The 12,688-nt window shown below is 35.9% G+C and overlaps 1 protein-coding gene across 41 annotated transcripts in view; it reads right to left on the bottom strand.

The window, feature by feature from the left end:
- ABI2 (abl interactor 2) overlaps positions 1-12,688 on the bottom strand; it is a 124,496-nt gene that overhangs the window by 50,641 nt on the left and 61,167 nt on the right. For 23 of the 41 annotated variants that reach the window (XM_086719384.1, XM_086719371.1, XM_086719382.1 and 20 more), the window contains exon 3: positions 2,037-2,213. In XM_086719384.1, coding sequence (XP_086575510.1) covers positions 2,037-2,213 — 177 coding nt within the window. Of the gene's footprint in view, positions 1-557; positions 576-2,036; positions 2,214-12,688 lie in introns of all 41 variants that reach the window. The other 18 variants (XM_086719365.1, XM_086719383.1, XM_086719357.1 and 15 more) reach the window with 1 other exon arrangement.

The following is a 12,688-nucleotide window of genomic DNA, read 5'->3' as shown; positions in this document are numbered from 1 at the left end:
AAAAACCCATAACACTGAATATTTTCCACTTCTCACTTTCTTTACATTGACTAAGAGTCAAGAGATAATGACACACTGGCCATAAGTGTATAATAAAGCACACCATTTATAGAATAAAAAGGCTATTACACAGGGGGAGGGTTAAATGAAGCACATTAGTTGGCCCTCCAATCCATAACATAAATTCTACATTTACAAAAATCCAGCTAATTTTACTCCATAATGACATTTTATGATACGATAACTTACATTTTATTTTCACAAAACATATTAACATTGCAAAATAAGCATTTATTCAAAAATATTTACTAAGCCACTAGTGTGTGTGTCAGGCACTGTTCTAGGAGCACAGGACAAGGTGGTGAACAACACAAAAAAATCTGCCCTCACAGAACATGAAGACACACCACAAAGTTGCATGACAAAAAGTTTTAAATATTAAAAAGAGGAATTATTTGTTGATTTTAGAAGGCCAAGTGCCGAGTATCTCTTCACTCCCCATATGTAATATTCTACATAAGAACAAAGAATGGAAATCCAGCCCTGGAATCTCTTACCTTAAATCTAAGCAACCACTTAATGCATAAATGGAGCAAATAAAAGAGGTAAGGAAAAAAAGCATTGAAAGGTTAGTTGGAACTTCAGGATGTGAAGAGAAAGGAAAAAAACAAAGAAAAAACAAGTTAAGCATTCAGCATTAAAAAATAATGTTTCAGTAGATCATAGAAAGAGTGGTCAAAGCAGAATGTGTCATGAACAGGAAGGTTTTTTGATGAAATTATATGACATTGCTTTATTCAAAAAACATTATTAAAGATTTCTTCACATTAGTGTCGCCTAAACACTAAAAGTCCAAATAAGAAGGACTACAGAGTCCCAAAAGAGTAATATTTTACTTGAATTAAGTAAGAATTGGAGTGGGAAGGAAATCATGTTTTTATTATGTAAATGGGCAAGCACAAATATTATGCTTTATTCTAAGTGCCTTTTGGAAGTAGATTCCAACAGTATCCTAAAATTTTCTATTTGCAGTTATTAGCCTTGAAAAAAAATCTCAAAATTATAAAATTTTAAGTATTTTATAAAATTAAATATCAAATTCCAGATAATAATGCTTATATTAAAATTCTAAGAAAAATATTTTTTTAATTATACTGTATGTTTTCTTTTACCAAGATATACATTAAATTTAGACTTAACTGATTTCTAGTCATACTAGTATAGTGTATTTTTTTAATTTACATTTGCTTATATATAAAGACATAAATCAACTGCATAAACTATACAGTTTCACTTATAAGTATATTGTATATATTTATCCAAAGTCACATTTAATAAGTCACTGACTTTCAAATCAATGATTAAGATGTAAACTTTAAGCTACTTAATACTTAGCTGATGCTCCAAACAGTTTAAGTATAAATACCAATTTCATTGAAATTTATATGCCCTTCAGTTTTGATCATGGTATTTTATATATACAGCAGGCACTCTAATACATTTTAAAAGATAGCCAAAACACATAATGGCTACATATTCAAAATGGGTAGAAATATTAATTCATATATTACTTTTGTCTACACTATTCTCACCCAAATGTTAAGACAGAATTATTTTAGAAAAATTCAAAGTACATGTTTGTTTACATATGTTCTTTCTGAAAACTAATGCCAGAAGCTTGCTGATAAATTCTTGAGGTAAGGTAAATACTTTAATAACATGCTAAGTAATCTTTTAATCAGTCATATTAAGTCATTAAAAGACTACAGAAATTATACCACACTTATTTGCCCAATCTACATGAGGTATTATCATAACTGTTTAAATAAATGCATTTCATTTACAGATGACTGCTTAAAACGTGACAACATAGCACTAAGAAGAAGCAAGAAGGATAAAATAGTTATAGTAGTAAGGAATCTTCAGAACCACAACTGGGCCAAAACTTGGGCTTCCAAAAAAGATAAAAGCTTCATTTTCTAAAGCGTTTCATTATGGACTGCTATTTTTAAAAGGCTGACAAAAATTATACTTACCTTTACTCCATGTCCAATATCATCTAGAATTGTATAGTCAATAGGTTTTCTAATATAACGAACTGGTCGTTCAAGATTGGCTGGAGCAATAATCTTATGTGTCCTTGAAGTGTTTTTATTGGTAGTCAAAATACCAATCTCTCTTCTTGCAACTTTCTCTTTATGAATATCAACGGTCTGAAAAATATAATGTAAGTGCAACACGAGAATGTATAGTTCTAATAACCGGAAAAGTCAAAATATAGGTGCTCAGTGACTTAACATCATTATTTATATTCTTAACCCCAATGGCTAAATTTTCTCCTTTTTGGACCTACTGGCTTTCTCCATTTCTAGGCTAAAGCAAGGGCTGGCAAATCATGGCTGGCAGACCAAATCTGGCCCACTAAGTTTTTTACCACCTGAAGTTTTTTGTTTTTACAACCCAGGAGTGGTATTTACATGTTTTAATGGTTTTAAAAAGTCTAAAGAAAATTAGTGCCATGACATGTGAAAATTATACAGAATTCAAATTTCAGTTTCTATACATAAAATTTTATTGGACCACTGCCATTCTACTCACTTACATATTTTCATATTACAAGGGCAAAGATGAATGTTGTAACAAAGACTGTATGGCCTGCAAAGCCTAAAATATTTATTAGCTGGGCCTTTACAGAAAAAGTTTGCCAATCCTTGGGTTAAAGCATGCTAATTTTTTCCCAAACCCCATTTATATTTATACTAATACAATGATCAAGAAAACCCCAGTGGTTAAGTTGGTTACATTTTAAAATAACCTATTAGTGTAATTTCCATTGGTGTTTAAATGCCTTTTTTATTTAAAAAAAAAAAAAAAAAAAAAAAAAAAAAAGAGCCTGGGTGGCTCAGTAGGTTGAGCGTCCAACTTCGGCTCAAGTCATGATCTTGCAGTTCGTGAGTTCGAGCCCCACATCAGGCTCTGTGATGACAGCTCAGAACGTGGAGTCTGCTTCAGAATCTGTGACTCCCTCTCTCTCTGCCCCTCCCCTGCTCATGCTGTGTCTTCTCTCAATAAATAAATAAACGTTTAAAAAAAAAAAAAAGGGCCTAAAATATAAATACAATCTTAACATTTTTTTACAAAAAAATTTGTTTTTTATGACACAATACTCATAAAATATTTCATTAATTTATTGGGTTTATTAAATGTTCACATAGGATGTGTTTTTTTACTTTTCCATTTGCTAATAGAGGGTGAATTTCTGTACACAGATAATACTATGTTTCTTATTAATTTAATGAATACTATTAAACAGCATTTTCAAACAGCAGGCTGTAATTTAGTGGCATATGAAGAGCAATTATTTTATATTTTTTAATTTTTTAAAGTGTTTTTATTTATGTTAAAAGAGAGAGAGAGAGAGCTGGGGAGGAGCAGAGAGGGAGGGAGAGAGAGAGAATCCCAAGCAGGCTCCACACTCCCAGCACAGAGCCTGATGCAGGGCTCAAACCCACAAACCACAAGATCATGACCTAAATGGAAATCAAGAGTTTGTGCTGTCAGTGCAGAGCCTGCTTGGGATTCTTTCTCCCTCTCTCTCTGCCCCTCACCCACTCCCACTGTCTCTGTCTCTCTCAAAATAAATACACAAACTTCAAAAATAAAAAACACTTTCAAAACGTTTTTCAAAAACAAAAAATAAAATATCTGTAATAATACAGAAAAGATAACCATATGACAGTATTAAATATCACTTTATGAAATATGAAAGCTGATTATCTATCCTCTTAAACTACCTACAGTATGAAGGAAACTTGAAACAAATTCAAAGCCTCTTATTTCAATGAAAAGACTTAAAAACAATTTTTTTAAATGTCTGTTTATTTTTGAGAGAGACAGAGAGACAGAGCGCAAGCAGGGGAAGGGCAGAGAGAGAGAAAGACATAGATCTGAAGCAGGCTCCAGGCTCTGAGCTGTCAGCACAGAGCCTGACGTGGGGCTCAAATGCACAAACTATGAAATCATAACCTGAACTGAAGTCACCAACCATAACCAACTGAGCCACCCAGGTGCCCCTCAGCCAAAAGACTAAAAGCCAACAGGATCTGTAAGCTTCACAACTAGTATCTAAATAAAGTATCAAATCAAAAACTGGCCAAGGTAGTAACTTTATCATTTAAGTATTTCTTTTTAAAACAAAAATAATCTTTGAGCTTCTTCTGAGCATGTTAAGTAAAAATGACAAAATCTGCTTTCCTTTTCAACTACTTGGTAGAGCTGTAACAGAAAAAAAGAAATTTGTATGTTAGTGACAATGTTGGTATTTACTTATTTTTAACTTCAGAGAAATAAAAATCTCATTTTGAATAATTTTTAATGAGTCACATTCTAAATCATTAAAAATATGGGCTAAGAAGATTTCATATATATTAAGTACACTTCAAAATAAACAAAAACCAAAGAAAATAGGCATATTTTTGTACCTATTTTTTATATAACTGGTCTTAAACACATCAATAAAGGAAAATTTATCAGAGAATGTTATTTTCTTGAGACATTGTTTCCACCCCACTTTTTATTTTTTTAAGTTTATTTGTTTTGGGGGGGGGGGGGGCACCAGCACAGAGCCCAATGCCAGACTGAAACTCACAAACTGTGAGATCATGACCTGAGCCGAAATCAAGAGTCAGATGCTTAACCAACTGAGCCCCTCCATGTTGTTTTTAGAAACATAATTACCCTATTCAAAAATGAAGCCATAAGAATGCAAACCCAAGCAACCACAGAATTCTAAGCTTACTGCAAACTGAAACTTCAATTTCAAATTTTCATGCTGGAAATATGAATAAATCTCTACAAAATAAAAATGGGGAAGCAACTTTCCATATCTGCACTAATATATAGTTACATTTTATAGTAAGCACATTTTTTTAATTGTTTGAAAAAATTGAGGCTTTTTTTTTTTAAAAAAAGCACTCAAAACATTTGATCATACCTGGTGACTGGGGCATTTACATATTACCTCTATGTTCTCTTTATATACACACAAACACACAGCCCAAACCCACAAACCTTTATGCTAAGGATAAAACAAAAACCAGTATAGCAAAGAAAAAGATCTCAGACCTATGAGCCTAAATAAGGGCTAGTTGCTATAAAAGGACATAAAATTGGGCTCTTACATCTTCCTAGGAGAGAAGGCAAAGTACAATGAATTACAAGGTAATATATCCCTTCATGAGGAAGGGACAATTTTCCCAGGACTAAACTCTAAAAGGATTTGGTTGAAGGAATTCTGAAGAGAAAAATGTTGCTTTTTGTATTAATTACCAGTAAAAACTGAATGCATGCTCTAAAACATAATTCTTAACAGGATATATACATGGGAAATCAAAAGAATTTAGTTTCACTATATAATATTCTAGTTGTCTATTTTAAAAGAATACCTACATCTGGGAAAAACTAGAGCAGGGCTTCTCAACAGAGACACTATTGAGATTTGGGGCCAGATTCTTTGTTGTGGGAAGCTGTCCTGAGTATTGTACAATGTGAAGAAGCATCCCAGAAGATACCAAGAGCACCCCAAGTTGTGACAACCAAAAATGTCTGCAGTGCCAAATGTCTCTGCAGGGGTAAAACTACCCGGATTGAGAACCAATGATCTAGAGGAGAGGCTAATTCACTTATCCTTACATTATGCACTCTCAAATATCAATTGTTTCCAGACTTGTTACAAGAGTTGACTTAAGATTAATGTCTCTAGCGACTGGATAAGTATAGATATTTGGTGTCTTTAACTTTTTAAAAACATATACAGTAATAAAAGTAATATATGGTTAAGAAAATCAAAGAGCATAAGTTGTATTCTTCCCATCCTACTACCACACTAGGTTGAACTGTAGGAGTTCTTGTGAATCAAATATATCTTCAGAAAATAGATAGCTATGATTTTATTTAGAATCTGAATAATAACAGAGAACAATAAATCTACTCCATAAGGAAGGAGAAGAAAGTTTGGTCTATAACATTCTGAAATTTTCAGCAATCACCTACTTCAAATTTTTCAAAGGTTTCTCTTGGGGAAAATCACATTCAAATTAGATGGAGTAACAGAATGAACACTCCTCTATATACCTAAAATCCAGCTTCAACATTCATCAACTCACAGCCAATTATTAGTTTTAAAATAATTTTTTTAAAGCTCTTATATTTTTTTATTAAAAATATGGCTACTCTGTTTTTCCTAAATCAAATTCATAGCCTTCAGTAATCATCATTGCCTTGCCTTTTCATATTCTTTGAAATTACAAAACTAAAATGTGTTAAAGTTAAATTTTGGAAGTACAAGTTCAACACTGATATTTAGGAAGAATTTTAATAGAAAAAAAAGTATTTCAAATTTATCCTGTCACTTCTAGAGTTGTTGGTTACATGATAATAAATTTAGTCTTATTTAGTAGAGGTCTCAATAATACCACTTACCTGTGGCAAGTAAAAAATGTGTTTAGCAAAGATGACCAAAACTAATGCAAGTTACTTTTAATAAATACTACTATTGTTTGTTACCTGTTAACCAAAAAATACACCAAATAATGTCACTGCAACTGTGTGGTCTATTCCTATTGACAGATCCTTATTAATTTGTTTCTCTATCCTTCTCATGGCTATTGCCAAGTCTGGTCTCACATGCTGTGGGCTTCCCCCATGACACTTTAGCCAAGTAGTGCCAAACCCAAGCTCTCTAGGATACCTCTTATCACCCTCAGATAACCATAATGGCTCCCAACTCCCTTGCAAGCCTGAGACCCACTCCTACATCTCCTTCATGGATCCAAACACATGCTCAGGCCACAACAGATATCAGGCAGGTACTGTATAAAGTACTTTGTTTTAGGATTACCCATGCATTGTTGTGGCCCATTAACACAGATAATCAAAAGGTGACTGTACTGGACAGTACTACTTCAGCTATCATCAGTGTGAGAAAACATCTGCAAATAGTTACGGTGGAATAACTCAACTAAGTTGGGTGTTTTCAAATATGTCTCAATTTTTTAATTATAAGTTAATGTTTCAAATAAGCATTTAATAGGGGCGCCTGGGTGGCGCAGTCGGTTAAGCGTCCGACTTCAGCCAGGTCACGATCTCGCGGTCCGTGAGTTCGAGCCCCGCGTCGGGCTCTGGGCTGATGGCTCAGAGCCTGGAGCCTGTTTCCGATTCTGTGTCTCCCTCTCTCTCTGCCCCTCCCCCGTTCATGCTCTGTCTCTCTCTGTCCCAAAAATAAATAAACGTTGAAAAAAAATATATAAAAAAAAAAAAAAAAAAAAAAAATAAGCATTTAATTATTTAAATGACAAATAGGCTTTAAATTATTCATCTTTCATAAAACAAATTAGTTATTACTAAATGGCAATTTTCACTTATTCATTTTTTATAAAACAATATAAACTATACGTAAGAATTTAAAAACTGTATAAACCCTATCTTCTATGAATAATTACATATTGATAACCTTTCAAAGGATCTCCTTAATTTAAAATCGAATTTTTAAACAAGGCTATAAAGTTTGTTCTTAAGTAGGCTTCATGCCCAGCACGGAGCCCAGTGTGGGACCTGAACTCACAACCCTGAGATCAAGGCCTGAGCTGAGATTGAGTCGGACGCTTAACTGACAGAGCACACAGACACCCCAAGGCTACAAAGTTTTTTAAACAAAAAATTACCTGGGACTCCTGGGTGGCTCAATTGGTTAAATGTCCAGCTCTTGATTTCAACTCAGGTCATGATCTCACAGTTCATGAGTTCAAACTCCCAGTTGGGCTGTGTGCTGACAAGCACAGAGCCTGCGTGGGATTCTCTCTCTCCCTCTCTGCCCCTCCCCTGCTCACACATGCACACTCTCTCTCTTTCTCTCAAAATAAATAAATAAATTTTTAAAAATTACATTTAGAACTTCTACCGCCTTTTAGTATCTAGCCCTTGAGAAGAATTACTTCCCTTCTCATAGCATTTAATAATCATTCCTTCCTATTTCCTTTACTCTCTGTTAACTACTTCAACACCTGGCCAAATAAATTCTAGTCAGCTCTTAGAGTGGGAAGAACACTATTCTTTAAGTTCTTTATGTTGCCTTTGAACCCCCTGATCTCCTTCTAAGCCATAATGAGGGGGCACTTGCGTGGCTGAGTCGGTTAAGTGTCCACCTCTTGATTTCGGCTCAGGTCACGACCTCATTGTTCGTGGGATAGAATCCCAAGTCCGGCTCTGCATTGACAGCGTGTGGTCTGCTTGGGATTCGTAGCCTCTCTCACTCTGCCCCTCCCCCACCTCACACTCACACCACACACTCTGTCTCAAAATAAATACACTTTAAGCCATGATGAACTGAATGTAGACAGTATTGACTCTTTAGGTTAAGTTGAGAAAAGCGACAGGCCTGGCTTGGAAAATTTTTAGTTTATAAGCTTATAAGAATTTTAGTTTGGGGGACCTGGGTGGCTCAGTCCATTAAGCATCCAACTCTTGGTTTCCGCTCAGGTCATCTCACGGTTTGTGAGTTTGGCCCCATGTCAGGCTCTGTGCTGGCAGTGAGAAGCCTGCTTGAGATTCTCTTTCTCCCCCTCTCTCTCTGCCCCTCCCCTGCTCACACTGTCTCTGTCTCTCTCAAAAAGAAATAAGTAAACTTAAAAAATATATTTTAAAAAAAAGAATTTTGGGGCGCCTGGGTGGCTCAGTCGGTTGAGCGTCCGACTTCAGCTCAGGTCATGATCTCGCGGTCCGTGAGTTCGAGCCCCGCGTCGGGCTCTGTGCTGACAGCTTAGAGCCCAGAGCCTCCTTCAGATTCTGTGTCTCCCTCTTTCTCTGCCCCTCCCCTGCTCATGCTCTGTCTCTGTCTCAAAAATAAATAAAACATTAAAAAAAAAAAAAAAAAAAGAATTTTATGGGGCGCCTGGGTGGCGCAGTCGGTTAAGCGTCCGACTTCAGCCAGGTCACGATCTCACGGTCCATGAGTTCGAGCCCCGCGTCGGGCTCTGGGCTGATGGCTCAGAGCCTGGAGCCTGTTTCCGATTCTGTGTCTCCCTCTCTCTCTGCCCCTCCCCCGTTCATGCTCTGTCTCTCTCTGTCCCAAAAATAAAAATAAACATTGAAAAAAAAAATAAAAAAATAAAAAAATAAAAAAATAAATAATTTTAGTTTGAATAATGTTCTCATAAACCTTTTTTTTTAACTAACCAGAAATGGACACAAAGTCAAGGACACAGTAATAGCATTCATCCTTACACATAATGCTACACTGACTTAAAAGTAGCTATGTATGTTTATACAAGTAATTCAGTAAAATTAAATGTTTGTTCTGATAACTATATATTTTTGAAAAATATTTAATGTTAATTTAACTCCTACTCTCAGTTTTAAAATTAAAAATTTGTTAGCTTTTTAAATAATATGCTTCCAAAGAAATAAGATAACAGCAACAAAGCTAGAGATAGGATTTCTTTAAAATTGCCACCCTTGGGAGGCGCCTGAGTGGCTTAGTCGGCTAAGCATCTGACTTTGGCTCAGATCATGATCTCATAGTTTGTGGGTTCGAGCCCAACATCGGGCTCTGTGCTGACAGTTCAGAGCCTGGAGTCTGCTTCAGATTCTGTGTCTCCCTCTCTCTGTGCTCCTCCCCTACTCATACTCTGCCTCTCTCTGTCCCTCAAAAATAAATGTTTAAAAAAATTTTTTTTAATTGCCATCCTTGGGGCACCTGGCTGGCTGAGTCAGTGGAACATGTGACTCTTGACCTCAGGGTTGTGAGTTTGAGCCCCACAATGGGTGTAGAGATTACTTAAAAGTAAATTTTTTAAAAATATTTATTTCTGAGAGAGCACAAGTGGGGGAGGGGCAGAGAGAGGGGGCAGAGGATCTAAAGTGGGCTCTGTGTTGACAGGCTGACAATAGCAAGCCAATGTGGGCTCAAACTCATGAACTGTGAGATAATGACCTGAGCTGAAGTCAGACGCTCAACTGACTGAGCCACCCAGATGCCCTAAAAATAAAATCTTTAAAAAATAAATAAAAAATAAAAATTAAATTGCCACCCTTAAACTACCTAAGGTAATCTACATCAAGAACCTATCCTAATACTTCTTATGGATATGGTGAGTGTGGTGTAAATTAGTGCACTACTTCATACTATGTTTAGTACAAAAAAGTATGATACTAAATATTCATAATCAATTCTATTTTGTTTTTTAAAACCTCTGCCATTCAGTTGGCTAAGTCAATGGAATTCCCATCTTCAGATTCTAATTCAGAATAATTTAGGCAATAGTTCAGTTATATCAGAGTGATGGAGGGTTGAGGTCAGCAGGGCACAGACTGAGGTGAATAGCAGGGCCAGCAGAATAGAAAGAAAAAAAGCAAATATAAATCAAGTTCATTTGTAGGAACCTCAAAAGAATAAAGAATTCCAAATGGAAAATAGCTCAGATATCATCTAATCAGTCTTATCATTTTACAGATGAGAAAACTGAAGTTCAAGTCAAATGTCACACAAGTCAGCAGAAGAATCAAAGTAAAACTTAGATCCCTGACCCTCCCCACTCCCAAACATATGGAGAAAAGAGGTAGAGCACTAGGCGGCTGAAAAGTGATAAGGTTCCTACCCATGACACAGAAAAAAGATACTGATGAGGAAAGAAATCAAATACATCAGAGATCTAGTATCTCCTAGTCCTGAACCACTCTACCAGACAATTCCTACAAAACAACTCTTAATACCTACTAGCATTCCAATAAATATGTGATCTGGTCTTTGACCTGACTGAACCTCCATTTCTTTCCTTCTTCAATCCAATCTTCTCTCCAAATTCTCTAAACCTAATACTTTTGCTCAAATTGCCAAAAAAAAAAAAAAAAAAAAGAAAGATAGAAAGAGAAGAGAAAAGAAAAGAGAAAAGAGAAAAGAGAAAAGAGAAAAGAAAAGAAAAGAAAAGAAAAGAGGAAGGAAAGGAAAGGAAAGGAAAGGAAAGGAAAGGAAAGGAAAGGAAAGGAAAGGAAAGGAAAGGAAAGGAAAGGAAAGGAAAGGAAAGGAAAGGAAAGGAAAATCTAATCTCAAGATATCATAAGAACGTTCTGGCTCCCTCTAAAAACATAGTAATATTCTTAATAAAGCATAATAATAATAATAATACTAAATATAATTACCAAACATTAGAAAATAACAGTATTTAAGAACAAGGGCTTGCAAAAACTACAGCCTACATGCTAAATCTGGCCTGCAGACTGCTTTTATATGACCTACAAGTTAGAATAGCTTTTTACATTTTTAAATAGTGGTTTAAATACACACGCACACAGAGAATAACACGAAACTGATACTACACATGTGGCCCACAAAGCCTAAAATATTGACTAGCTGGTCCTTTACAGAAAAGGTTTGCCAATCCTTGTATTTAGAGTATTTACTAAGTATTTGCTTTGTAAACAGAAAATGTTTTCTCATACTTAATCTTTCAGTCTAAAGAGTATCAAATAACTCTGATGTTCAACTGACTTTTCTTTTTTAATGTTTATTTATTTAATTTATTTTTGAGAGAGAGAGAGAGGGTGAGAGAGAGAGAGGAAGAGAAACCAGGAGACCGAGAATCCAAAGCAGGCTCTGCACTGACAGTACAGAGCCTGCTTCGGGGCTCAAACTCACAAACTGCAAGATCATGACCTGAGGTGAAATCAAAAGTTGGACACTCAACCAACCGAGCCACAGAGGTGCCCTCAATTGACTTTTAAAACAAAGGACTCTACCTGTGCATTAAGTATAACTGAAAATTATTTCAACCCTTAAGGCAAATACTAAAAAATATATAATTTTTAAAATTTACTTATTTCTTAGCTATAACCTCCATCAGCCCATTTCTCCTATTCAACCTCTCACCCAGCATACTCTTTTGTATAGACTTAACAGGTATTATACAACTGCAGATCCCTCACCCTTCCAGGGATTGTTCAACTTCAAATGAAGAAGAGTCAACATATTCTTGACAGCTCTGACTCAGGCCCCTGTTATTTCCCCCCCCCTTTTTTTTAAGTTTACATATATTTGAGAGAAAGTGAGACAGAAAGACAGACAGAACCAGTGGGGGAGGCGGGCGCAGACAGGATCCAAAGCAGGCTCTAGGCTCTGTGCTAATACCAGAGAGCCCGAAGTGGGGCTCGAACTCATGAACCATGAGATCATGACCTAAGCCGAAGTCTGATGCTTAACCGACTGAGACACCAAGGTGCCCCTGGCCCCTGTTATTTCTGACCTACTAATCTCTATCCATTCATCTCTCCCATTTTTCACTTACTCCATTAAAATGGCTTTAAAAGACAGTACTAATTAGACTATTAATTATATGTAGATTTATGTGACACTCAAAAATAAAATGTTCTCATTAACTGAATTCATACATATAATTACAACTTAGAGTAGACTTATTCACCTTCCTCAAGACTGCTACCCTTCTCAGGTGCCTGGGTGGCTCAGTCAGTTGGGCGGCTGACTTCAGCTCAGGTCATGATCTCACCGTTCATGGGTTCGAGCCCCACATTGGGCTCTGTGCTGACAGCTCAGAGCCTGGAGCCTGCTTCAGATTCTGTGTCTCCCTCTCGCTCTGCCCCTCTCCATCTCATTTTCTCTCTCTTCTCTCAAAAAATAAAA

Source organism: Puma concolor, chromosome C1 (genome assembly GCF_028749965.1).
Source record: "Puma concolor isolate L17-30 chromosome C1, mPumCon1.1.hap2, whole genome shotgun sequence".
Lineage (NCBI taxonomy): Eukaryota > Metazoa > Chordata > Mammalia > Carnivora > Felidae > Puma > Puma concolor.
The sequence above is the reverse complement of the archived record's forward strand: the minus strand, read 5'-3'. Positions and strand labels throughout refer to the sequence as shown.